The 27,773-nt window shown below is 47.2% G+C and overlaps 1 protein-coding gene across 3 annotated transcripts; it reads right to left on the bottom strand.

Annotated features, from left to right (window-relative positions):
- Positions 1 to 2,474: 2,474 nt before the first annotated feature.
- Positions 2,475 to 27,773, bottom strand: UFD1 (ubiquitin recognition factor in ER associated degradation 1). 3 transcript variants are annotated; one of them, XM_060612986.3, is made up of 12 exons: positions 27,636 to 27,772; positions 24,218 to 24,350; positions 23,806 to 23,838; positions 19,927 to 20,048; positions 16,677 to 16,807; positions 14,258 to 14,330; positions 10,088 to 10,156; positions 8,720 to 8,785; positions 8,402 to 8,449; positions 7,536 to 7,624; positions 6,036 to 6,117; positions 2,475 to 2,598 (listed from the first exon to the last, which is right to left on the bottom strand). In XM_060612986.3, the coding sequence occupies exons 1-12, from the start codon at positions 27,636 to 27,638 to the stop codon at positions 2,524 to 2,526; spliced, it is 924 nt and encodes a 307-aa protein (XP_060468969.1). In that variant the 5' UTR covers positions 27,639 to 27,772; the 3' UTR covers positions 2,475 to 2,523. The 3 variants fall into 3 exon arrangements, with proteins under 3 accessions (XP_060468969.1, XP_078291648.1, XP_060468968.1); XM_060612985.3 differs by lacking the exon at positions 2,475 to 2,598 and adding an exon at positions 4,433 to 5,928 and having other exon boundaries at positions 27,636 to 27,773; XM_078435522.2 differs by lacking the exon at positions 24,218 to 24,350 and having other exon boundaries at positions 27,636 to 27,773.

The following is a 27,773-nucleotide window of genomic DNA, read 5'->3' as shown; positions in this document are numbered from 1 at the left end:
AACAGCCAATAACACCCGGGGGCGGTGGCACGTGGAAAGGCGGGGCCCATGAGGCCCAAAGGATGGGGGGGGGGGGGGAGGGGGGCGTGTCCCGAGGGTTACTAAAGTCTGTAGTCCTTCCTGGAGGCCAAAGGAATGACAGCTGCCTGGTGCCTGGCGGGCGGCCCAGGTAGCACTTCGTTACCTATTTCTGAAACCACGGGGTTCAGGCCGGTTTCATTTTCATAAACCTCAAAAGACAGGGCTCATTTTCATAAGCACATACTGAGCATCAACTCCATGTGGCGAAGCTGCCACGTCTGCGGCTACAGTAGTTTCACTTGAGTGTCCACTTGAGGGTGAGGGTGAACTCACAAAATAACCTGTATTGGCTGGGCAGGGGTCTAGGGAGCCCAATGATGTCCTGAAGGAACCCAGGCTAGTAGTGGAGGCTAGCGAAGGATGTTTCCAGCACAGTGGCAGGCTGGTCGAAGGCATGGAGGCTGCGTGTGACAAGGGGCAGAGAAGAAGCCTTATAAGTATGGGGCAGCTTGTATGTCTGATTAGGAATGAAGGCTTTACTCTGAGACATGGGAAGACATGGAACGTTTGTAAACAAAAGAGGTGCACAAGAGGAAATAAAAGCAAAGAAGCTAGTGAATCTGAGTAGTCCTGCAATACCTATGCAGTGGGTCTCCAACTTGGGAAAACTTACTCATCTGCTGGGGAGCCTCTTACAATGCAGTTGCTGGACCCACCCCAGGAATGAGACAGCGTCAGACTCTCAAGGTGGGCCAGAATGCTGCAATTTTACCAGGAGTCCTGCCAAGCTGGCTCATAGACCAAGCTTGAAGACAGAGAGGGCTGCAGACCAGGGGGCAGCAGTAATGACAAGGTGACCCCTGGTGACCCCTCCCCTCTATATCACCAGAAGGCCCACCAAAAGAGTCCACCTGCAGCCCAGGCAAAGAAGTGTGGCTCCAGCAAGGCACCAGGAGTGGTTTTATTGCATACACTGTAGATGTTGCTTAGGAAAGACAAAAACCCAAGGCCAGTGCCTTACTTTAATATTCATTATGCATCAAATGATACATTAGCCAGTGTGATCCTGCAAATGGAGGCTGCCTACCCACCAAGGAGGGCTTCTATTTCAGCTAGTGAAAGAGAGATCCCCTTAAGTGGAGGGTCAGGGAAGTCACAGCAGTGCTTCATGCCTCTTAATACCTTGTCCATCATCAGTGGTGACAGTCTGGGCAATAGTCCAGCTCTTGTCTTCATGACAATCATCTATTCTCTTGACTTGATGACATGTGGGTGGACCCTGGAGCAACCATCCTGAAGGGGGCATCCTCTCTTGAGTGTTCAAGGAGCTCTGTCCAGAGATGGAACCCTCTGTTTTCAAGCAGGAGTCCTGGTACAAGAGGAGACCCTGCTCGGGCTGACAATCCCAACACAGGGTTCAGAGAACCTCACTTCTCCCTACATTCTCCAGAAGTCCCACACAGAAGCTCTTTTCTAATGGCAGGATGGAACAAGGGACACCTGCAAGCAAGTCTTCCTCCAACTTCTGGTTGGAGGCCCGGTTGGGGCAACCCATGTTGGTACCTAATCAAACATTTGGAAGCAATCCAGGTTTTAGTCATTGCCCATTTTTATTTGAAATTCTTGATGTAAAATTATTTTCAAGGAACAAAAGAGATTAAATTAGATTAACATGTCAAAAGATCTCACATTATAGAAAGTGATCTGAGACCAAATTAATATTAATAAAAAAGATAGGCCAGCAGAACCGTGGATAATTTAATACATTAAAACTGGGAGTGGGAGGTAGGGAAGGAGAAAGAGGAATGTACCTTTAGCACTTATTTATTCTAATTCGTATTTGTGCTTCATCATGAAGTTGTTTTACTGTAGAACAGATTCATTTAGGTTTATTCACTCATATTTCCATATGAAATCAAAATACAAGTGGAAATGTATTCAGATCAGGAATCCACCTTCTGATGGTTCTTTTGAAAAAAAAAATCACTATGTAAAATAAAAATAGAAACACCCTTCCTCATATACTTAAATTGCAGCCAGAGTAATGGGATAACCACTATTTATAGAGCACATATCTAGCCATTTTTTCTAGGCCAAAGGCAATGTTCTAAGCTATCAACCTGGGAAAAGAGAGGATTAAGTGAAAAAAGAGAAACAACACCTCAAGTTAGAGCAACCCAATCCCCTCCATTGGTTTTTATCAGGAATTGGGGAACTCTGCTTTGGCTAAGGCAGTGGGAGCACCCCCAAGGGCTGAAAACAAGAAGGGGCAAGGAGGAGGCTTGCCTATGGGATCTCAGAGTGAGCTTTCTCCTTCCCAAAATCAACCACCAAGTCTGACTGTTCCACTTCCAGGTCAGACTCAGTAATTCTTAGGTAACTCTAAACAAAACACAAAGTGACAGCATCCTCTGCAACAGTCTAATCCCATCAGAGCCAGTAACTAAAAGCCATTATGTTGCAATTGATTATTTTATTTTCCAATCAGCCAACAGTCCCAACTTATGGCTTTCTTCCCTTTTTACGCAACGACTGTCCTTCTCCAGAGAAAGCGACGAATCTGCCTCCAGCTTCATCCTAAGTGTGAAGATAAAATACTATTTTCAGAAACTCCTTGGAGGCTTAGAATAAATGCTTTATTCTGTTGACTCATGTGCCAGCCACCCATTTTCCTCACTTCCACATTATACATAATAAGAAATATCTTTGAAGTGGAAACACAAATCATAGTCTACTGAATTGAGAAACAAAACCACAGAATCACAGCTATGCCTCTACCACAGCCTTTATTCTCAGGTTGAATGTACATCCTTTTGCAGAAGAATCACATTTTCAAAATGGAAAGATGTAAAAAATATAAAATACACCCCAAAAGAAGAATCATCTGTAATTTCACCACCCAAAAATATTTCCAGCCACTTTATTATATATGACTATATATGACCTATTATACTTCCCGAGTCTCAAGTCAATGAATTTCTTTTCTCGTATAGGCTACAGAGAATTCCATCATGTGGGAGAGGCAGTCTTCCACCACTGGATGTTACTACCAGGTTTGCGGTATTGTAAACAGTTGTGGTGAGCAGCTTACTGTGTTTGTACTCAACTCTTGTTTTTTTTTTTTTTTTAGAAGTATTATTCTTCCATAAAAGGACTGTGTGTTATTTTTATTTTTAATGCTTTTAATATTATGGTCACTAACCAGCCCTCAGAAACATTCAATCAAGCTATTTCCCCACCAAAAGAAAGAGGGCTTGTTTTTTTCTGAACTCCTGAAAACAGCAGGTATCTTTTCATCAGCTTGTATTTGCTAGTCACTTGGAGGCGTTATCTGTGCAAGAGGATTTCACACTCCATAGTACGTGCCCCTGCCTGCACTTGCCCCTCCTGACCTCCATGCAGGAGTGTACTGGTGTGGTGGCAACCATGTCAAGTTGAGTCACAGCTAAACCAATCAGCCTTCCTTTTCTGCAGAGCCTTCTGTCTTGTCCTGCTGTTCCTGTGTCTGGCTTCTCTCTTCTGCACACATTCAATCACAGCAGGCATCCCGATGTTTTTGTCTGTTTGCAGGTGCATCTCATGGGGCCTTTAAGCTGCCCTACCTGGACTGGCCATCTTCTTGGTGCTACGAATGTCTTCAGGGCTCCCTATTTCCTGGACCTAAGGCTTTCTTATTTCTACTTTATTCCTTCATTTTAGTAGGGTACATCCTCCAGATGCTTCCTGAGAAAGGGTGTTTGAGGAATACCTTTTTGTGAGATCCTACATATCTGAAATTAGCCTTTTCTACTCTCATGTTTCCCTGATAGGTTTGGTTGGTGTTAGATTGCTGGCTTAAACAACAGATAGTTATTTTCTCATGGTTCTGGAGACTGGAAGTCCACGATCAAAGTGTTGACAGGTTCGGTTTCTTCTGAGGGCTTGCTCCTTAGCTTACAGATGTCTGTCTTTTTGCAATGTCCTCACACGCATGGTCTTCCCTCTGTACATCTAACTTTCCTCTTCTTACAAGGTCACCAGTCAGACTGTGTTGGGGGCCACCCTAATGGCCTCATTTTAACTTAATCACCTCCGTAAAAGCCTTTATCTCCAAATACAGTCATATTCTGAGGTGCTGGGTGTTAGAGCTTCAACACAGGACTTGGGGGAATATAGTTCAGCCTGTAAGAGTTGGGTACAGAACTTTTTAGAAAAGTTCCCTCTCAGAATTTTGAAGACACTGCTCCAAGATCTCCTAGCTTCCTGTGTCCTGCTAAAATGATGCCATTCTTAATCTGTAGTACAGCCACTTTCTGCCTTCTGAAAGTTTTAGGATCTCTTCTTTGCCTCAATAGGGGGCTATTTTCATTCACAGTGTTGGATGCTCAGGGGGCCCTCCAATCTGTAAACTCTGTGCCCTTTAGTCTGGGGACATTACTTCCCTGATGGTTCCTGCCCCTTTAGTTTCTCTAATCTCTTTTCAGAACTCTTCTGATTTAGAGGGTAGCAGCAGAAACTTCCTGACTACAGTCTTCACTCTGGGGTGAGCTGGCTGGCACATTCCTCAGGGTTCATCAGACTGTCCAGAAAAGCTCCTCCAACTGCAATAAGCAAGTCTGGCAGCCAGTGTGTAAGCCAAGCAAGGGAAGGATATCAAGGGTGACAACATTCAGGATGCAAACTGTTACTCATTTGCTCTTTTAGTTCAGTCCTATCCACTGTACTGATGGCCCCAGCCTCGGGACCTGTCGTGATGCCTCTTCCAGAAGACGAGCCTCCAGTTTTCTCCTGGGGTCAGGCAGGTACATCCCCAGCAGGTTAAGGGGATAGTGGCGGGGGGTTGGGGAGAGGAGGTGCTGTGGTTCGGTTCTTTGTGACACACATTCCATCTTTGTCCCCCATTGCCAGAGGTGCCTTTCAGAGGTCTACTCTCTACACCAATCTGCCTCTTGGCTTTCCCCACAGTCAGCTCAGAATGTGGCTTCCATGGCCTGTGAAGTCAGTTACCCCTTCTGTTCTGGGGCTTTCAAAGTTTTGTAGCAGCTGCCTCCTCTTCTTGCCAATGTCTTTATTACCTTATTACCTTGTGCCACAGCTTTCCTGAGGGTTCAGGATGGGGTAGCGCTAAGCATGTGCCTTCAATCCCATCATCAGCCACACATTTCTTCTCCAGTACTTATGGATTAAACAGCTCCAGCTGTGCCCCGCCCTCCCTTTCCTGTATCTCCAGCAGTCAGGTCACAAGTCAGCCTGGAGGACGGCCCTGCTGAGGCCTCCAAGATGGAGGCAGCAAGCCCCAGCATGTAGCTGGCAAAGGCTTGGAAAGGCACTCAAGGAGGAATCAGAGGGTAAGGTCTCATTGGGGAACCACACTGGTTCCTCTGAGCCTGGAAGTTTCCCAACACCGTGTTAATTCAAGGAACATTAAGACCAGGGCGGGATGCAAAGGGGTAGGAAGTGTGTAAACGGTGTATGGTCTCTATCCCCAACCACCCCACAGGAAGAGGGGAAGAGTTCAGTGGCCAAGGGGCTGGTGATGGCCCTGCAGCCAGGATCCTGAGTGGGCTCACAGAACATCTGCCCTCTAGCCTACTCTAGATCCCCAAGACACTGAGCCTTAGGGAAAAGGAAACAGGAGAGTGGTGGGTCTGAAGTGCTGGTGTTCTAGAAATAACACGAATTGTCCCTGAACCCTAGGTGCCCTCACCTCCACACATCTTCAGGCTCACATGTGTAAAAATGCAGACAATCACGGCAGCCACCTCAAGGGACGGGGCTGGGGATTAAATAGTTAACTATGGCACTTGGTCAAGGCTCTGTGAGCTGGTATTGTGTCGATCACCACTGCCAGGTGACACCAGAGCTGTGGCCTACACACTCCCCACATGGTCTCAACGGGACAATCAGGCTGCCAGGGAGAGGAGGGCCCTAGGCATGGGGAAAAATATGACAGAAACATCCTTATTCAGAATGGAAAAAACTCTCCAGTCATCATTAACAAATAAAACTTCTCATTACCAGTAAAATAAACTCACCTCTTCAACCTTTTTGACCAGTGGACGTGAATTTCTGATGAAAGTGATCTTACCAAGTTTAAATTCATAATTGGGAATTCCCCTGTGAAGGAGAGCAAGGAGAAGAAGTGTTAGTTTCAAGAGAAAAAAGCATTAAAATTCATTTTTTTTTAATGTTTATTTTTTGAGAGGGGGGTGTGGAAGAAAGAGAGCACACACACACAAGCGGGGCAAGGGTAGAGAGGGAGAGAGAATCCCAAGCAAGCTCCATACTGTCCATACAGAATCTAACATGGGGCTCAAACTAACAAACCATGAGATCATGACCTGAGCCCAAACCAAGACTCATACAATTACCCGACTGAGCCAACCAGATACCCCACATTAAAATACCTTGTTTTTTTTAAAGTTTATTTATTTATTTTGAGAGAGAGAGAGAGAGAGAGAGAGAGAGAGAGAAAACGAGCATGCACATAAGCAGGGGAAGGGCAGAGAGAGAGGGAGAGAGAGAATCCTAAGCAGGCCCTGCATTGTCAGCGCAGAGCCCGGCATAGGGCTCGATCTCACAACCCATGAGATCATGATCTGAGCCAAAATCAAGAGCCGGACACTCAACTGACCGAGCCACCTGGGCACCCCTAAAATTCATTCTTGACAATCAAGAGGAAGGCAAGCAGAAGATACAAGTGTCCTCCCGACAACTCTCATTCTGGGGTACACTGCTGTACCCACTCTGGCCTTGGGCCAGCCCTCTGGTGCTCCCCAGCATCCTTCCTGAAGTAACCTGAAGGCAACTGGGGAAGAGGCCTGTAGACCTGGGGCCTGGCCTGCAGGGAGGGGTCACCTGGAGGCTTGGGGGCCTCATCATCTCTGTCCTCTAGCCTCATAGAGCCTGCAAGGGCTACATTCACACTGAATTCTTTAAGCTCTCTTAAGAGACTGGGTAAAAACACTGCCAGCATTCTCCTTCTGCTCTAACACACATGACATATCCCTGCCACCTCCATGAAGGCCACCAGAGCAGGGAAACTGCTCTAAGAGTCTCTGGGCCCCTAAACAGAAACACATTAAGTAAGGCAGTTCCTGCCTCCTGTTTGAGGGAAGTTGACTTCCCTCAATGTGACTTGAATTATTTGAAGTCACAAAATAGGAAAACAGGGAGATTACTAAACAGGTAGTGGAATGACCTGAAACAGGAAAGCAAGCTGATCAGGTACTACTTGGGAACAGGTGGAGGCAGAACTGGAAGCACCAATGGAGGCTGTGGGAGAGGCTTGGCAGTTGAGGAAGGGCACCAATACCCACTGTCCCCCTCCCCACCCCTCCAGAAACAGTGGCTCTGGTGGTGCTCCAGCCCACTGAGGAGAACAGGCAGGGGTCATCCATAAATACTGCCAGCCTCCTTGGTCCAGGCTTGGTCTCTAGAGCTCCAGTGAGGTGGCCCCACCCCAGGAATCTGGCACAGAGCCTCCCTGTAGGATGACAAAGCATCAGGCGGGAGCAGAGTCAGAACAGACCCACCTTTTAATGTCTCCAGGCTTGATTGGGGAGGGACTGGGCTCTACACCTTTCTTCTTCCCATCCAGTCTATTTCCAGAGCCGGAAAAGGCCTAGACAGGTGAGCAAGAAAGTGCGCAAGAGCTAGTGAGCATACACATGCCCTTTGCCCAGAGATCGCTGCAGGGATGTGTGTTGGAGGTGGGCTGTCCAGATCCCTTAAGAACTGAAGCCCTCACTCCCCAGCTGCTGGAGTATGGACAGCCGAGAACTCTCCGCCCAGCTCCTCAGAAGATTACAGTGAGATGAAAGGAGCCTCCTGGCCCAAACACAGCCACTCTACGGGGGCAGCCAATAGCTAATGACAGGTTGAAAGGTCTGGCCCTAGCTTCTGCAGGGCCACCCAGCTCAGGGCCCCAGGGGTGGGGTGGGCTAAGGCCTCTGTTGCAATGCCCCACAGCTCTACTTTCTAGTCCATCTCCTCTGCTGCCTCCCAGCACCCTGGTGCCAGCACACCAGCCATCTCTACCTCTTCCCAGGAAGGCTGGCTGGCGGCAGCGCTGGGAGGTCACACTGCAACTTCCTTTCACAGAGGCCATGTTATTAGGGATAGAGCAAATGTCGTCATGTCTGGTCAATCTAAGAGAAGAATACGTGTGTCCTATTTTAACTTTTTGGTAAGTTAGAAATCTTCAAAAAGAAGAAGAAAAATTGGATCTGCCTTGTAGAACTGTTAGGAGGATTCCAGGAGAAAATGGATGTAAAGTGCCACGTAACCGATAAAGTGCCAGATATGTGTGTACACGGATGCCCAGAGCCCCAGTCCCTACGGAGGTCCCCAGATGGCACAGTGGGCATACAGAAAGTTAAATGTGTGGCCTGGTACTCACACGGAAGCCCAGCTCTCCAGCATAGCCGCTGTGGTCAGCTTCGCCTTCCTGATAGGGACAGAAATCATGCAATAAGCCTCTCAGCAGGGATACCCCAGCTTTTCTCTTGGGCCTCTCATTGCTACTGCCAACCCTGCACCCCAACAGCTGGGACACACTGTTCCACGGGAGCAGGGCACGTGGCCATGTCAGCACCGGCATAGGCCAAACGAGAATCAGCTGTCAGGACAAACCCAGGATGCCCTCCCACAAAAGTCCCATTACCAAAGAGGGCAAACAGTGCTGGAGCTGGGGAGGGATGTTGGTGAAACAACTTACAGCAGACTCCTCATGCTGGACTTGTCTTTCAGGCTCCTTGTAACCCAGTGGGGCATCGAAGTCTACCTGTGGTGTCAGAAAAGTAGTTTTGGGATGTGGAGACACTTAGGCTTCCTTAGCTTTTCTAGTTTAATGGAGACAACTGTCGGTTCACATGTGGCTGTAAAAAATGCTACAGAAAGTTGCCCTGTATGCTTTGCCCAGTTTTCCCAATGGTAGTGTTTTAGAAAAATTGCATATAGTATCACCACCAGGATAGCAACAGTGACATGATCCCACCTTCCTGTTCAGATTTTCCAGTTTTATATTGGCTCACTGGTGTGTGCATGTTAAGGCCTCACAATTTTATCACAAGTGTAGGGCAATGTCTCCATCCCCACAGCTGAGATACTGGACTGTTCCAACATCACAGGGACCCCTTGAGTTGTCCTGTTACAACCACACCCGCCTCTCTCCTGGCTTTCTCTCCTAACTCCTGGGAACCATTACTCTGTATTCCAAGTCTAAAGTCTTGCCAGTTTCAAGAATGTAATACACATGGGACATATAACATATGTCAGAATATAACCTTTTGGGATTGGCCCCTCTTGCTCGGCAGCATTCCCTGGAGATCTACTAGGCTGTTGTGTGTACCAGTAGTTGCTTCCTACACAGGAGCTAAGTTTTCTTAGCTTTTTATTTTTTAAGTGTATTTATTTATTTTGAGAGAGACAAAGACAGTGCAAGTGGGGCAGGGGCAGAGAGAATCCCAAGCAGGCTCCACACTGCCGACAGTGCAGAGCCTGACGTGGGGCCCGAACCCATGAAGCTGTGAGATCACGACCTGAGCTGAAATCAAGAGTCAGATGTTTAACTGACTGAGCCACTCAGGTGCCCCAAGTTTCCTCAGCTTTTAAGAATATTCACTCTTTAGGGGCACTTGGGTGGCTCAGTGCAGTTAAGCATCCGACTTGGGCTCAGGTCATGATCTCACAGTTCATGAATTCAAGCTGCACACTGGGTTCTCTGCCATCAGTACAGAGCCCACTTCGGATCTTCTGTCTCCTTCTCTCTCTGCCCCTCCCCTGCTCACACTCTCTCAAAAATAAACATTTAAAAAAAAAAAAGAATATTCCTTCTTTAGCATGTCTAAGATGCTGGTGGGTGCAGCCATCTCAGAACTGGCTACAACTCTGCCAGTTCTCTTGGTCTAAGAAGGATCATAAGGTCAGCAGCCTCCTTATAATGTTCTGGTATCATCTTCCTCCTCTTTCACCCAAACAGTCCCAGGGGCTACATGACACCCTCGAGGGGAACTGGCCTGCAGGGGCCATCAACTGCCCATCTTCCTTCACCCCAAGCGCACTTGTAAGCAGCAAAGGTACTCACGTTCATGTCACACTCAATGATGGACACGGCTTTGTCAGGCTTGGTCTCCATCACCCGCAGTTCATAAATCTGTAGGAAAAAACCAAAAATCAGTTTCACAGTTCGTGGCAGCATTGGGGGCTGTCATCATTCATGTTACTGTGGCTCCCTACTAGGCTCGCAGACACATCATTCACCTCCATGACCCCCTCCCCCAGATGCACTTCTTGCTATGACAAGGGGGCTGCCTTTGTGGGGGAAGGCTGCTCTGATGCCCATAAGCGGTTCAAATCAGACAAGGTAGTTATGCATCAAATTGCAAAAGACACAACCTTTATCCCAGGAAGTTCACTTCTAGGAATTTATTCTAAGCAAATAATTAGCTAAATACCCAAAGAGAAAATTCTGAGAATGTTCACTCCAACATTGCTAATAATAGTGCATTCTCAAAATACCTACCAATAAATTGGCCAAATGAATAATATTTGTTCACATATATGGAAATTATAGTCGCCAGCAGAATACCATGCAGTCAATGGGAGAAGTTAAAAAAAAGTCATATTGCTGTATGTCCAAGATGATCTCAAGTGTGTCAAAAATGTGTATCAAAACATCCAGAAGCGGGGTGCCTGGGTGGCTCAGTCAGTTGGGCGTCTGACTTCGGTTCAGGTCATGATTTCGCAGTTTGTGGGTTCAAGCCTTGTGTTGGGCTCTGTGCTGACGGCTCAGAGCCTGGAGCCTGCTTCAGATTCTGTGTCTCCCCCTCTCTCTGCCCCTCCCCTGCTCATGCTCTGTCTCTCTCTGGCTCTCAATAATAAATAAACATGAACAAAAAACAAACAAACAAACATTCAGAAGGGTAAGAACAAAAAGTGGCAGAATCTGCTTTTTCATGCATCGTTTCTGGTTTTCTGTTTACCTGAGTATGTCTTGCTTTTACAAAGAACAGTCTGGAGAGTCCCACCATTAAACAAAAGCCTCAAGATTAGGGGGAGGGTCCCCAAAGTAAAGTGAGAAGGCTTCGTGTGCCCAGTCTGTTTTTAAAAGTTTCCTCATTATTTAATAGAAAATGAACAGGGGCGCCACAGTGGATCAGTCAGTTAAGTGGCCAACTTGGGCTCAGATCATCATCTCAATGATTCATGAGTTCAAGCCCCACATCAGGCTCTGTGCTGCTAGCTCAGAGCCTGGAGCCTGCTTCAGATTCTGCATCTCCCTCTCTCTCTGCCCCTCTCCCACTCAAACTCTGTCTCTCTCAAAAATAAACGTTAAAAAAATTGGGAGAAAAAAAAAAGATGAACAGAAATGAATGCATGCTACTGTACGGATGTAACGCAATTTCTCCAGTCAAAATCTGGGCTGACTCCAATGGGTTTGCCAGCACCACACTACTACCAAAACTGCTATGAAATCTGTACATGCACCCCTGTCTCCGGAGGAACATGTTCTCATTTTGCTACAGTACTGCTTTCAAACTGCAGGTCACAAGGAATTAGTGGACCATAATACCAACTATGTTGCAACCAGAGCTGGGAAAGAAAAATCTTAGAAGGAGCACCATAGAAATGCTAGAATATATTGCGTGAGGTATACTTCCTATACTTCCGTGACAATTTCTAGTGTTTTGTATTATTCTTAAACGTTCAACATGTATGTGGAGTTCCCAGTTAGTTTTACTGATTGAACTTTTTCTTGGGTTGCAGACACTTTCACTCTGAACAACTCTTCAGGCTTATTCTTTTCTAATATTTTAGATGTTCTTGCTCGAGGCTCTCCAACGTTATTACTGCTTTATGTGGCGACATTTACCAAGATTTACTTCATATTTGCTAGTTTATTTGTTCACCATTCCTTCTGGCATGCTGGTCTTTCCTTCTAGGAGAATGCTTATTCCTGAAGCACATGCTTTTGAAGTTCCATTAGTAAATAAACTCTCTGGGATTTGGTTTATCTGAAAATATTTTGATTTTGCCTGCATTCTTTAAAGATTTTGGTGACAGTTACTTTCTGTCAGCCTCTGAAGATACAGTTGCTCCTTGAACAACATGGGTTTGAACTGCCACTGGTCCACTTACATGCAGTTTTACAGTACAATACCTTAAATGTATATTCTCTTCCTTGTGACTTCTTTTTTTAAATTTTTTTCATGTTTATTTATTATTTTGGGGAGAGAGAGACACACACAGAGTGTGAGCGTGGGAGGGGCAGAGGGAGAGACACATAGAATCTGAAGTAGGTTCCAGGCTCCAAGCTGTCAACACAGAGCCTGAATAGGGGCTGGAACTCGTGAACCATGAGATCATGACCTGAGCCAAAATCAGATGCTCAACCAACTGAGCCACCCAGGCACCCCTCCTTGTGACTCTTTTAACAACATTTTCTTTTGTCCAGCTCCACGATATATATAACATGAACTATATGTGTTAATCGACTGTTTATGTTCTTGGTAAGGCTTCCAGCCAACAGTAGGCTATTAGTAGTTAAATTTTGGGGACTGAAAAGTTATTTGTGGGTTTGGTGACCCTAACCCCATATTCTTCAAGGGCAAACTGTATTCTGCTATTTTTGGCTGTAACAGTTGCTGTTCAAAGGCTTACTATTTACCGTTCTTTTCTAAGTACCTTCTCTCTGCTTATTTGGTATATGCAACTCACCCTGTTTGATATATACTATACTCCCTGTTACTTTGGGCTGAAAGCCAGTTCTAAAACAATTTCATTTATTATCTCTTCACAATATTGTGGCTCCATCATTCTCTCCTGCTGGGATTTTCACAGTGTGTGTGACTCTCTCAGTGTACCCAATAATTCAGTCTCCCCTATGCTCATTGCCTTGATCTCTTGTGTAGAAATTTTTTTAAATCTTATTTATTTTTGAGAGAGAGAGAGACAGAGAGAGACAGAGAGAGTGAGCAGGGGAGAGGCAGAGAGAGAGAATCCCAAGCAGGTTCCACACTATCAGTGTGGGGCTCGAACTCACAAACCATGAGATCATGACCTGAGCCGAAACCAAGAATCGGATGACTGAGCCTCCCAGGTGCCCCTCCGTGTAGAATTCTAAGGCATTTCTCCAGATTAAGCTTTCATTTCATTAATTCTTTGTCAGCTGTTATTTAACTCTTTGTTTTTCAAACCCTCCTGGTTATTTTTGGTAGTCTTATTGATTGCTAAATTTTATGATTCTGTTTTTAAAAATATCTTTGAACATTTTACACATAAGTACTTTATGTTTGCATCTGAAAATGCCAATACTGATTTCCTTAAGGGTCTATATCTGCTTTTCTTGTCTCTGCTTGGGTGTCAGGTGACAATGTCCCCAGGCAAAGCCAGGTTCTGCTTCCCCTGTGCCCCAGAGCGCTTGGAGCACCCTGCAGGGCCAGCTCCTTGAGGGCCCGTCCAAGGGAGGGAATCACAAGGACAAGGACCCAGGCTACTTTGTTTCTGTGTCCCCACAGACCAGCAAAGGGATTAGCTCAGATCATAGGTGCAGTGGAGAGGTTCTAATGGAGGCACAATCAGTACCCTCGGCCCCATGGGATACAGACTATGATTAATAATGTTAAGCTCATTCACCTGTAAATGCAATCAATCCTCAAAACAGAGCTGCTGAATGAATTACTACAGGGGTTTAAACATGAACGCATGAGGATTTTAAAAAGCAAAGAGTAGGTAGCAATCCTGATAAAAGCCATGCATACCCTGCCTAAAAAGAACCTCCATTCATTCTGTGCTGACAGCCTGACAGCAGGAAGCCTGCTTGGGATTCTCTCTCCCACTCAACCCCTCCCCCATTCGTGTGTATATGCTCCACATACTCTCTGTCTCAAAATAAATAAATAAACTTAAAAAAAAATGGGGACCCATGGATGGCTCAGTCGGTTAAGCAACTGACTTCAGCTCAGGCCATGATCTCATGACTCATGGGTTTGAGCCCCGGGTCAGGATCTGTGCTGACAGCTAAGAGCCTGGAACCTGCTTTGGATTCTGTGTCTCCCTCCCTCTCTGCCCCTGCCCCGCTTGTGCCATCTCTCTCTCTCAAAAATAAATAAAAATATTTTTAAAAAAAGAAAGAAAGAAAGATCCCTCCCCCCACCCCCCATTCAAACATCAGAATGGACACTGCAAGTCTTCAGGTGTGACCTACGCTGACCTTGGCTCTGGGCCCTATTGGCCCCGTGGTTGAGACACTCACCTTCTCATTGTAGTTGATGGCAATCACATCCCCTGTGGTCAGGCAGGCAAAATTTCTTAATGCGTTTTCTAATCTGCAGACACACACTGTTAAGGCAACATGGCAAGATGGGCACCTTAAATCTGAAACCAGTTCTATAAAGGTTTAGATGATCACTGTCATAAAGTATACCAGACAGGCATATACTGGGCTGGTGCTAAAACACACAGCTTGATACAGTGAGATATTACTCAGCAATAAGAGAGGGTGAACTCATTAGATGGATGAATTTTACCAACACTGCTGAGGGAAAGAACCTGCCACAAAGTGTTCCCTCAAAAAAGGCAGCTCTCTGAGGGGTGGGAAGCAGCAGGGAGGTTCCTAGAGCTGGATATCAGGTGAGGAGGGGCAGGCAAGGGCACAGCAGACCTTTTGGGAAGATGGAAGTGTTCTGGGTACATGGGTGTTCACGTTTGTCAACTGACCAAACTGGGCGTTTTATTGTATGTAAATTACACTCAACAAGTTGATCTTAAAAATCCTATGGGAGCATGGAAGAAAAAAAGACTGAATGAATCATAAATAGGCCCCCTCAAAAGTTCATCAAAAATCAAAGATGTTCTGACACTTGTTCTTCTATCTTTTGGGTGGTAACCCAACTTTAGGGCAGTATGTTCTAAAATAAAAACTAAAAAAATAAAAATTAAAGAGGGAAAGGGAACCTGTAAACCCTTTTTATAATTGCAAATAATAATAATTTCTCTAAAACTGAATAACCCAAATGCCCAGGCAAGGGAGTTATACCTAATCACACGGAATACTTTAACCATATCATCCTTGTCAATTCAGAGAATTACTTTAAATAGAATGGGCAAACATACGACACTCCTCCAGAACCTAGCACTGTGACATGGCATACCAGGCAAGGCTCTCAAGAGTCTGACTTGAGGGGAGAAGACTCAGCCTGTCCAGGATCCCTTCTCTTGGTCAGACAGCCTTTCAAGATAAGAACAGCTTTGTGAAAGGGCATTCTGTGTACACTGTCTTCGCTCCCTTGCATAAAATGCCATGCTGTTGGGGTGCCCTTCCCTTAGCTCCAGCCCAGCTGTCAGAGCCAGCCCACTGGGTTTCTGCATCACAGCTCTATGTGCCCAACCTTCTTGGCTCTGTGCTGAGTCTGCCTTTACTAAGAGCGCCTTTATCCTGCCTGTCAGCCAGACCCAGGAGCACCAGACTGCCTCTCCGCTGACGAAACTGACACTCTTTCTCCATGAACTAACAAGTTAACCATGCGGATAGAAACAGCCTCTGAAAACAATCTGGAATGTCTGCACTGCAACACACATGAAAATCCAGAGAAGATCAAAAGGGGGCGTGGTCATCGAGGCAGACACTCCTGGGTACTGATCACCAGACAAGCACCTTCAAGGCAGTGCTCTGAGGCATCAGGTGAGCAGACATGTCACAGTATGTCACCCTGCCTGTAAAACGGGAAGCCTCCAACAATGAGTGTGGCGAGCACAGCTCCCCAAGCCCACACCATGTCCAGGACCAAGTCATAGGGAACTCAATACGCTGGTCCAGACATAGTCAGCAAGAGACTCACAGCCCACACGTCCAGGATGTAGCCGACATCAGCTTGCTCCTGGGTTGGGGTTGGGGACAGTGTGCAAGTAGGGAGGGTAGAAGCAGTTTTTTTTTGTTTTTTTTTTTAAACTACCTACCTGTCTGTATTGTTCAACTGTGTTTTATCGAGCCTTTTAAAAACAGATAGTGGAGTGGTTGCCCTATAACAAGATCTCAACAAGCAAGCCAGGGCCTCCAATCTAGAGGTCTAGACCACAGACCACACACAGCATGCTCCTTGCCCACACCAGTTGTTTCTTAAATTATCAACACCCATGTCTGGCTCACATTCAGAGAATTATCAAAAACCACTAAAACCTAAAACCTTTTCTTTTCTCTTGCTTACAGAAAAATGTACTGTGTCACTGCTCCCCAATGGTTTGGAGTGAAAAGCATTAACCCTGGGTAAAAGGTGAGGCTGAGTAGCATTCATGGTTGAGGTGGGGCACGAGGGGCCCGTGAGGGTTTGGGCCTTAGAGGCAAACCAGCCAGCCTCCTTCCACCAAATACACTGAGCTTTGTGCCAGGTGCCCCAGTCTACCTGGAGGAAGGGTTCCACTTTGCTCTCAAGGAAGTGTCTGGAGACTGTCCAGAAGAGGCCCAGAGAGTGCCGCGTGTGCTTGTCCAGGCCCAAGCCCAGGTCCAGGCCAGGGTGGACATGCTGGCTAAACACCATTATTCTCAAACCACAACTCCAATCAGAAACAAATGTGTCGTCCCTAAAGTAGGCACATGCTCAACAAAGAGCTCGCTTTTTACAGACTGCCAGCACACCCCTCCCTTGTCCAGAAGAACCCTTATCTCAAAAGGATACACTGCTTTGGGGTTGGTGATGTCCAGGAAGTCAGGGCTCTGAGGCTGGAATTTGGAGTACGTGGCTACTTGAAGGTTGACACTCTCCACCTGGACCAAGCCCCCTTCTTCCAACAGCAAATTCTGCATCATCTAAAAGAAGAAGAAAGCTACATGAGGCTCCTGGAAATCAAGTGGCCAGCATGAGCATCATCTAACCACACACTCAGCAGGCCAAAGTCTGGCATTCTGATGGCTCTTCCTTGGGTCCCTGGAAGAGGAGCCGGAGATGAGGACTTGGGGACATGTAATTTAATTGCGATTTGATGTTAGGAAAGAAGGTAAAGCCAACCAGCAAGTGAGTCAAAGGCGTGAAAAGAAGGAGGACTTGGGGTACTACCTAGGTGCCTGCAGCCAGCAATGTGTCTCCGTCAGCCTCTAAGAAAAGATGGTCCCCTAGAAGGAAAGGCCACTAGCTCCAGGTCTCCTAGGGACAGTGTTTCCCCAGGGAAGCTCACCCCTCCATACCTTTGAGTTGTCTCACACACAACTTACAAGGCCTTGGGGCAAACACGGCTGCAAAGGGAGTAGGATAATGATGGCACCACGTGGGCTTACCTCACATGGAATGGCCATATAGCTGAGACAGGCGCAGGGTGGTGACAAGTCCCCAGAGTGTCTGCTACAGGGGGCCACATAAAACTGACAAGATAACTTCATACTTCGATGAAACCACCCTGTGTGGTGGGTGCTGGGTGAGGAACAAGGCAGAAAGATATGAACAAAGGCTTCTGAGTACCTGGTGTGCAGGAAGTCAAGAGACCATAAGGCTGACACTCAAGGGTCTGAGACAAGGAGGGTGGGCCAGGAATGAGGAACCCTGCATGTCTTGGGAGTGGTTTTTTGCTTTTTTATTTTAAACTTTCTTTTTTTTTTAATTTTATTTATTTAAAAAACAATTTTTTTTTTATGTTTTACTTATTTTTGAGAGCAAGAGAGACAGCACGAGCAAGAGAGGGGCAAAGAGAGAGAGGGAGACACAGAATCTGAAACAGACTCCAGGCTCTGAGCTGTCAACACAGAGCCCAATGCCAGGCTTGAACTCACAGACCACGAGATCATGACCTGAACCGAAGTTGGACATTCAACCGACTGAGCCACCCAGGCTCAGAGAGAACCAGGGGCACCTGGCTGGCTCAGTCAGTAGGGCATGCAACTTTTGATCTGGAGGTTTAGTTTGAGCCCCATGTTGGGTGTAGCTTTAAAAAAAAAAAAAAAAAAAAAAAAGCCAAAAACCAAAACCAAACAAACCCCAAAAAACAAAAAAAACCTTAAAAAAAAAAAGCGCAGTGAGAACCGTATGAGTGAGCCTTTACACACCCATCCCTGGGTTCAACAGGTCACAGCTAACCTCGGCTCCTCATTCAACACCCCACTCCCTGACCCCATCCCACACTGGGCTGCCCTGGAGCCAGTCCCAGGCATCACATCCCTTCAAGAACACTTCACCCAGGCGGCACTGACGGACCAGCACTGTGGCTCACAGAGGCGGTTAGGAGGTAACTCTAACAGTCCAAGGACAAGATACAGGTAAGAGAGAGGTAGGCCAGGGCCAAGGAGGGCAGAGGTCATGAGTGAAGCTAGAGGGTGAGCAGGGCCCTGTGGGCCTGTAGAGGTCCTGACACACTCTCATTGAAGGACACTCTTCAGGCTGGTGTGGTCGCTCCAACAAATGTAGTACACATAGTAGGACAGGCACAAGGCAGCAGGCTTCCACGCACTCCCAGTGGTCCTGGGCGGAGATCTCGATCTAGGCCAGCAGATGAGGCCTCAGGTGCTAGAAGAAAGGCCAGCATCTGCTCCAGGCTGACTTGTCCTGAAGAGGCCTGGGAGCTCTGGGTGGGACAGAGCACCTAACAGAAAGCACCTGCTCACGTACCGCTGAGGGTCAAAAGATCCTTAGGCCAGCTCTGCAGCAGCAACTGGAAACGCCTAGGCAATCATCTGCTCTGGCCAAGAGCTGGAAGGCCAGCCCAGGAAGAGGCAGGTCTATGCTATCTAAAGAAGCTTCCCAGGGAATATGATATTTCCTGGCAAAAAGGATCCAATTAGTTTTCTGGTCCAAAGCATCCTGGGAGATTGGACAAGGGGCCACCAAGTCTGTGGGTTGGAGAGAGAACTTTGGAGGTACGGTGTACCCCAGTGTTACCACCTCCTCTTTTACCTCTACACATGGGTCCCAGAGTAGCTCTGAGGATCCAGAGTGGCCCTGAGAAGTTGTCAGTGTGCAACACTTCAGCCACCCACATCACTCTATCCGATGAGTGGGACAAGTCCTCCTGCCCAGGAGGGGTACCTGCAGACCTACAGGACAATAAGGTACCAAGTGGCAAGTGTTGGGAAGGGCAACTGAGCAAGGAAGCAAATTGAGCTGGGCTTTGAGGCGTGAGTAAGAGCTCCTTTGGGACAGAGGCTGGGAAACAACACAGGAGGGACCAGGAAGCAGGTGTGATGGGAGTGCAGGGATCCCGTGGGGAAGAGGCTGGCCGGGCCTACCATTAAGGAAGGACCCAGGCTCAAGAGAAAGTTTGAGTGCAAAAAAGAGACTTTGTTTTTATGGCAAGGAAGTGATACACTTTGGAAAGACTCAGTTACAGACAAATATCTAAACACACACACGATGATGTGACAAAACTGGGGGAGAAATTAGACTTGGGGAGCAAATGTATAAAAACCTAAAATTCCAGGGGTGCCCTAGTGGCTCAGTCAGTTAAACATCCAACTCTTGATTTCAGCTCAGATCATGCATGGTTTTTGAGTTCCAGCCTTGCATTGGGTTTTGTGCTGACAGTGCAGAGTCTGCTTGGGATTCTCTCTCTCTGTCTCTCTCTGTCTCTCTCTCTCTCTCCCCCTCTCTGTTCCTCCTCCGCTTGTGCTCTTAAAATAAATGAACATTAAAAAAATAAATCAAAATAGAAACCTAAAATTCTGTACACAGACCACTTCAAAAATACTCCTGCTTCATTATTTTCGCAAAAGCCTTGCCTAGGAAATGGCAGGTAAACAGGTGGCTGTGGTTTCTAGGCTACCAGTTGGTCTACTGTCAAAGAAAGGTCACCCCCCAGCATGCAGAACCTTGTTCCGAAACCCTTCTCTATTAGCCATGTCATTGTTCCAGGGGCGAGGCTCTCCCACGTGCTGGGGGCCCTCCCTACTTCAAAGCCCCAACCTGAGACTCTCAGACTCTCAGAGACTGGCACAGTCCCACTCACCCAGTGTGGGAGGTAGCAGATGCCCTCGTCGGCCACAAACTCCAGCACACCACAGTGCGTCATGCGGTCTGAGTTCTTGTTGGTCAGTTTGAACAGCATGGGGTAGGTAATGTTGAGTCGGCCTAAAGAGGAGAAAGAGGCTGAGGCAGAGCTTCGGTGAGGGAGTTCTATTCTCTGAATGCGCTCCTCTGAAAATCAGCCTCCCTGGGTGCTCCCCAGAGCAGGCACTCAAACCCACATGGTGCTTAGGCCCCTGGGTGCCTACCCACCCAGTAGACCCCATGCTCCCCTGACATATCACTTGGCCCAGAGCTCAGGAATGTTTGGTGACCCAGGTACACAGTGCCGGCTCACACTTGAAGTTTTCTGAAACCCCAATTTTAAAAAGTGATACGTTAACTCATTTATTCATAAATAATTTCATTGCCACCCATGTGCTGGACAAAATCCATGCCTGCAAGGGTTTCTAGTTAGAAGGGTGGAAAAGAGCCTATATGTCCATCAACTGATAAATGGATAAAGAAATTGTGGTTTATATACACAATGGAGTACTATGTGGCAATGAGAAAGAATGAAATATGGCCCTTTGTAGCAACGTGGATGGAACTGGAGAGTGTGATGCTAAGTGAAATAAGCCATACAGAGAAAGACAGATACCATATGTTTTCACTCTTATATGGATCCTGAGAAACTTAACAGAAACACATGGGGGAGGGAAAGGAAAAAAAAAAAAAAAAAAAAGAGGTTAGAGTGGGAGAGAGCCAAAGCATAAGAGACTCTTAAAAACTGAGAACAGGGGGCGCGTCTGGGTGGCTCAGTCGGTTAAGCGGCCGACTTCGGCTCAGGTCATGATCTCGTGGTCCGTGAGTTCGAGCCCCACGTCGGGCTCTGTGCTGACAGCTCAGAGTCTGGAGCCTGTTTCAGATTCTGTGTCTCCCTCTCTCTGACCCTCCCCCGTTCATGCTCTGTCTCTGTCTCAAAAAAAAAAAAAAAATTTAAAAAAAAACACAAAAAACTGAGAACAGGGGCGCCTTGGTGGCTCAGTCAGTTAAGCGTCCGACTTCAGCTCAGGTCACAATCTCGCGGTCCGTGAGTTCGAGCCCTGCGACGGGCTCTGAGCTGATGGCTCAGAGCCTGGAGCCTGCTTCCAATTCTGTGTCTCCCTCTCTCTCTGTCCCTCCCCCGTTCATGCTCTGTCTCTCTCTGTCTCAAAAATAAATAAAACGTTAAAAAAAAAAATTAAAAAAAAAAACAAAACTGAGAACAAACTGAGGGTTGATTGGGGGGGTGGGAGGGAGGGGAGGTTAGGTGATGGGTATTGAAGAGGGCATCTTTTGGGATGAGCACTGGGCATTGTATGGAAACCAATTTGACAATAAATTTCATATATTAAAAAAAAAAAAAGAAGGGTGGAAAAGAAATAAACATGTACACCTAGATGTTGCAGTGCTCTGTGAGAGTCATGGGCAGGCCAGCCAGGGAGGGAATGCCAGAGAGGAAGCAGCCTGAACAAAGGCATGAAACCCAGCCAGTTTGGGAATGGCTGGCAATTGGGTGAGGCTGGGGCACCTGGACAGGGTGTGAATGTGGTCAGGAGGAGAAAGGATGGGCCAGACACTATGCAGGGTGGAAGCATTCAGCAATGTGGCTCTCTGCAAGGTCACCACACAGTCCGTCCGTCCCCTCACTCTAGTGGTCCCAAATTGAGGCCCCATGGATGGCCAGAGGCAGGCAAACAGGACCATTGGCAGGCTGACTCAGAAGTGTAGGAGGTGCAGGCAATGTGAAGCAGGAGAACCCAAGAGTTGGGGACTTGGCGGAGGGCTCTGCAACAGACTGATGCAGTGACAAGCAACAGTGTTTGCCATGTGCCAGGCTCTTGCTTACTCTTCCCAGAACAGTGAGGTAGGGACAATCATTACCCTTTTCATCTATGGGGAACTAACATGCCCGGTCAGCAAGAAGCCCAGGATCACACAGCCCAGGAGTGACCATGCTGGGATTCAACCCAGGCTGCTGGCCCAGGTTGACCTGGCTTAACCGCTAAAGCCCACTTCGGCCTGTCGGTTTAAACATGGCAACAAAAGTTCCATTCAGCACCAGGAGGTATGGCAGACTCTGCCTAGGATTCTGGTGATGCAGATCAAGTAAGAAGCTTGGGCAGGAAGCCACAGATGAGGGAGAAGAGCCTTCAGAAGTGGCAGCAGTGGGTGTGGGTACCCCCCCCCCCCAACCAATCACCAAGGGTGCCTTGGATGCTGGAGTACAATGGCCAAGGGCCCAGAGGCCAGGCCCTCTGTCCCCAGGGCACCTCTCAGCTGTGGAGTTGTGAAGCAGAACCATGGTCAGTCAGGGTGAAGTAGATCAGGCTGTAGCCAGGGATCCAAGATTCTTGTCGTTGGAGGAAACCCCTGTGTTCCTCAGTCTAGTAGTTTTCAAAGTGCATTTCCTGATTTAGAGAAGTGCCTTGAGACTCTGAGCCCTCTGCACTTCCTCACCTCCTCCAAATTGAGTAGTGACACTTTTATAAATTAAGACTCCCTGTAAGATTTCATTTAGACAAAATTTCTTCCAAGACTTAAAAGATCTGAACACTGATCTAAACTCTACTGTCCCAATCCAAGTCACTTCTTAGACACTTGTACCAAAGGTCACTCCTGGCACTCAGCTCCTGGGTCAGCTCAAATAGAAGGGCAGACTCTCTGGGGGGGCCTTGTTCCCTCCTCTATGATGACAGCCTGAGGGCTATGAACCCCAGGGTGCTCTATCTACCCACTGGCTAAGCAAATGCCAGAATTCAAGGCCTCTGCTGTGTGTGGCCACTGCCACTGCTGGCATTGGTTAAGCGATGCTGGCTAAAGGCCACCTCCTGTTTTCTGACTGGCGTCACATGGGTTTGGGCTGTTTATACACACGCCACAGGGCACCATCTAGAGGAGGCACTCCTGCCACATAGCAGCTCTGATGGACAGGTGCCATGTGTCCCTGTTTAAAGATGAGAACACTGAAGTTCAGAGGCCAAGTCACTAGTCTATAGCCAGGCCAGGCTGCACCCCTTCTCTACAGTGCTGTCCCACATGTAGCAGATACCAAGTGTGGACCTGTGCTTTGGTGACCTCCACTGTCCTCCCTCGGATGGGAGGAATTCACACCAGAAACACCACTGAATCTCAAAAAGCAGTGACTGTGCCTGTAGTCAGGGGCATGAGGTGTCTCCATGGGTTGTTCTCAGGGGATGAGAGGTTGAGGAAAGAGGAAGTGTGGCCACTCTCACAACCCTTGGGACTTTCTGGCTCCTGCTATAAGAGACAGAACCTGATGAGAGCGGCAGGTTCTAGGGCAGAAGATAACGCGCTGTCGATGCAGTGGGGCAGACAGGGCTAGAAATTTGGGCCTGGAACTGAAGAAACATGTTTGGGGAAGAGGTGAGAAGCCTATGCACAGCATTCTCTTGGGAGCTGACAGCCTCCTTTAGGGAAAAACCTAGTGAACCCAGCCAACAGAGTCAGCTGCCTCCGCAGGGTGAAAAGCACTGTGTTCAAACTTTCCTTGTCCTGATGGGATCTAGATAAAGTGTGTGTGTGTGGAGGTGGGGGCAGTCGGTGTCAGGAGAGTAGAGAGCCTCCTTCATAGGGGAGAAATCTAGAGCTGAGTACTCACTGGCCCCCAACTGGACAGCTGGCCGCCATCGGCCATCACCTCACCAGGCATCCATCCGTGGGCCCAGCAGTCCAGCCCAGTATGCAACCTCCAGGGACACTTCCCATCCAGACACAATGAAGGTTGCCTATGTCTGGACATACTGAAGAACATGTGTGCAAGTTTCTGATGTCCATATTTAAATGACCTCAGTTCCCAGGTCATGGAGAAAATACTTACTGAGTTGATCGAGGGCTGAGGGCGGCATAATTACTGTGGAAAGAACATTTAAGAAACATTAAGAAAGTAAAAATTCAAAAGGCAGCACAAAAGCCAAAATTTAGTTGCTGTCATATCTTTAAAACATACTACACGATACTTGTAAAGTAGCCAGAATTTCATAATAATCGTTCATAAGGAATTTTCCTTGCTGTAATTTATTGCGGGAACCAGATAGCTATTAGCCATAAATCTAATCATAATTAGAACTCTCCCTTCCACCCCAGGCCCCCCTTAGGAAGTCTGGGGCAAGCAAGACTCTCACTGTAACTAGCTTCTGGTTACACATGCAAAACAAGGGCTCCTGAAGACTGCAAGCACTGTAGGCTGAGGGCAGGAAAGGTTACTATTCAAAATAAAAACGAGCACATACTCTTCCCTCCTTTCTCCACATCTGACCTGTCATTAGGCCCTGCGAGCATGGACACGGAGAAGCAGCGGTACTGCGTGGAGAAGCGGTTCTGGAAGACCCGGGGAATAGGGTGGTCAAACATGTTGAAGGAGAACTACAAGGAAGGAAAGAGAGACTGGAGTTAGAACAGAACAAAGGTACATCTCTTCACGTCAAAAGCCCAAACAGGTCAGGGTAGTTGATGCTGCTGCACCTGTATAAAGGGCAAGATGCAGGGCAATCCTGATGGACCAGAGCAGTCTGCCTGAAGCACTTCCCGGTGGCACAGTGAATCTCAAATCTGTTTCTACACATTCTGCCATGCCCAGGATCATCCCTCCAATCTAGAGTCTACTGCTTTCTTACTAAATCTTACTAAAATATATGATTGGCCACGTCAAGCCTGTCATTAACTTCTTTCAGTCTCCCATGCCTCCGCTCCCCAAGGATCCAGGCCAGATCTCACATACACCTCAGGGACTGGCTACCGACAGCCCTTACAATCTCCTATACCGGCCACACCTGGTTTCTCCAACAGAAACACTTGCCCTCTTCTTGTTAATTTAAAGAAATCTATCTATCTGAGTGCCCGAGTGAGCAAGGGGTAGAGAGCGAGAGAGAGAGCGAGAGAGAGAGAGCGAGAGAGAGAGAGCGAGAGAGAGAGAGCGAGAGAGAGAGAGCGAGAGAGAGAGACACACAGACAGAATCCCCCAAGGTGCAGAGAGAGAGAGGGAGAGAGTGCAGATCCTGGAGCAGGGCTTGAGCTCACCCAATGTGGGCTCGAACTCACAAACCGTGAGATCATGCATGACCTGAACTGAAGTCAGATGCTGAACCGACTGAGCCACCTAGATGCCTCTGCCAAAACATCTATTGAGTGCCCACTATCTGCCAGGCTCTGAACTAAGCACTAGCAAAACACTCTAATGATGTTTGCTCACTAACAAAACAGGTACAACATCTGCCCGTGGAGGAGCTGACATTCAAGACAAGGGAATCAAGTAAGAGAAAATGTTTCCACGTCTGATACTGATAAATGCTCTAAGGACAAGACGGGGTAAGGGAAAGAGCTCCTGAGAATGCTATTTTAAATGGGTGGTCAGGAAGGGACTCTGCAAAGACTTGAGTGCCAGGAGGGAGCCAGGTAAAAAAACAGGGAATGGCATTCCAGACAACAGGAAGAGCAGGCACCCAGCGTTTGCACCCCATCCCTTTCCCCTGGCTTCCATGACCATCCTTTCCTGGTTCCAGGAACCTTCCCTGCTTTGCCCAGGGTTTGGACTGATGCCCCTCCAATGTGCTCTCATGGTGTTATGCCATGGTAGTCCCTCCTGCTAATAAGTAGAGCCAAGATATTGTGCCACCAAAGTTAATATCCCAGCTCTTAACTTGTGGACTATGGTGAGGCTTAGAAAACATTTTACACAGCAATTTGGAGTCTTCTCAAAGTATTGCAATCGCCATGAGTCCCCCCAACCAAATATAAAATTGCACTATAGGGCATAAACCCAAAAGAATTGAAGGCAGGGTCTTGAAAAGATATTTGTATGATGTTCGCATGCTCATAGCGACATTATTCATAATAGCTAAGGGATAGAAACAATCCAAGTGTCCATCAACAGATGAATGGATAAACAAAATGTAGTACACCCATATAATAGAATATGATTCAGCCTTTAAAAGGGAGAAAACTTTATCACATACTACAACGTGGATGAACCTTGAGGACTTTATGCTCAAGTGAAATAAGCCAGTCACAAAAAGACAAATGTTATATGATTTCACTTATAGGAGGTCTCTAGAGCCATCAAATTCATAGAGACAAGAATTAAAATGTTGGTTGCCAGGGGGTAAGTGAGGAGAAATAGGGGGAATTGTTGTTTAATGGGTAGAGTTTCAGTTTTGCAAGATGAAAAACTTCTGGAGATCCAATACACGACAATGTGAATATACTTAACACTACAGAATCTATGCTTTAAAACAGTTAAGATGGTAAATTTATGTGGTTTTTACAAGTTTTAAAAAATATTTCACAATAGACAAATATTTCTTGACTTGATTCCAAATACACATCAAGTAGAGACAAAGCCTGATTAGGTAGTTTACTAGCAATTCCAAAATCAAAATTAGCAAGATGAATCTGCAGTCTTCTTAAAATGCAAACACAGCAAGTTACTGCTTAAAATCTCAAATGGCTCTTCAATCCCTGGGGCTTTAGCATAGTAGTTTTCAAACCTTTGTCTCTCCTTCCTTTAAGCAGAACTCTGTTCAACAAAGTCTTGGCCAGAAGCATAGCACATGTGAAGGTAGAGCAGTGGAGTGGGGCTTCCCTGAGGCTTTCACTACACCACCCCATCCAAGGCATTTTTTCTCTTTGCTTTTGTTCCTCATTAAGTCAGAAAATCCCCACGAAGTATTTAACACCCTTAACAATCTGCCTTCAATCCACCCATGAACCTGACCTTCTGCCCCTCTCTGCTGCTCCCTACCCCAAGCCCTACTTTCCTTCATAATCACAATGTCTAGTATACTGCCTAGACCTATCAGGTATTCAGGGTCTTTAAGTGGATGAGGATGAACTTGAGAATGGAAACATGATTCAACAATGAATACTTGGGACAAAACCTAGTAGTCATTATTTTTGCTAAAATAAGCAAATGACACTGAGGCAATGCTGTACAAAGGTAATGAGACTCAGCATTACATCCAGACAGACTTGGCCTCAAATTTCCACTACCCGCTTCTTTGACTACCAGTAAACTACCTACTTCTTTAAACCTTGTTTTTTTCATGGTTAAAATCATACTAATCGTCCTTGTCTCCAAGGGCATAGTAGGGATTAAATGGGATAAGGTGTAATAAGGGACTGTGGGTGTTGAAAGAAGTTTAAGAGAAAAAGCGCCGGCAAAAATTAGCTACTACTGTTGTTATCCACTGAATCACTTACATAGCTGAAGGGATCATTACAACCCAGCCAAGACCAAGAGGTACTGCGCTTGAGGAACTGGCTCAAGGGCTGAGTGTTCCGGCCCACCGGAATGGTTCCCAAGCATTCTCCCTAGGGGGGCTGACTCTGCTCCTCACGCCCAAACAACCTTTCAATTAATTTGGTGGAATGGAAACCTGTCACCTGTATAGCACTTATGAGACCCGTGAGTGGACACAAACGTAGAAGAGTTTTCACCCTGAAGGAGTTCAAGTCCAACTGAGAGGAAATTCGAACCATGCCCAGGACTACCGGAGATAAGCTGAGGCCGATCGTGGTCAAGGGTCCGGCACTCGCCCGGCGGGGGTGACTCGGCATCTCCGTGGCCGTTTCTGTCCGCCCCGCCGGGCCCGGCCTCGGCCCCTGGCTCCAGGCCCCAGCCCCAGCTCCCAGACCCTGACAGGCCACACTCACCATGGTGGACACCTCAGCCTGGCAGATGCCGCTTCACCCAGAGAACGTTAGGATGGGAGCCCGCCGACCCTCTCAGCTCACAGCCGCCGAAGCTGCCGAAGCCGCCGCCGCCGCTTCCGCTCCGACGCCCTGGGAGGC

The sequence above is a fragment of the Panthera onca genome, chromosome D3 (assembly GCF_046562875.1).
Source record: "Panthera onca isolate mPanOnc1 chromosome D3, mPanOnc1 haplotype 2, whole genome shotgun sequence".
Classification (NCBI taxonomy): Eukaryota; Metazoa; Chordata; class Mammalia; order Carnivora; family Felidae; genus Panthera; species Panthera onca.
The sequence above is the reverse complement of the archived record's forward strand: the minus strand, read 5'-3'. Positions and strand labels throughout refer to the sequence as shown.

What these genes read in the sequence shown, in the direction of transcription:
- UFD1 (XM_060612985.3), bottom strand. An exon ending in ATCACCAACCCCAAAGCAGT is followed by an intron (nt 14,331 to 16,676) that starts GTATCCTTTTGA and finishes GTGTGTCTGCAG; the next exon opens with ATTAGAAAACGCATTAAGAA. An exon ending in CTGGAGAGCTGGGCTTCCGT is followed by an intron (nt 7,625 to 8,401) that starts GTGAGTACCAGG and finishes TCACCTGTCTAG; the next exon opens with GCCTTTTCCGGCTCTGGAAA.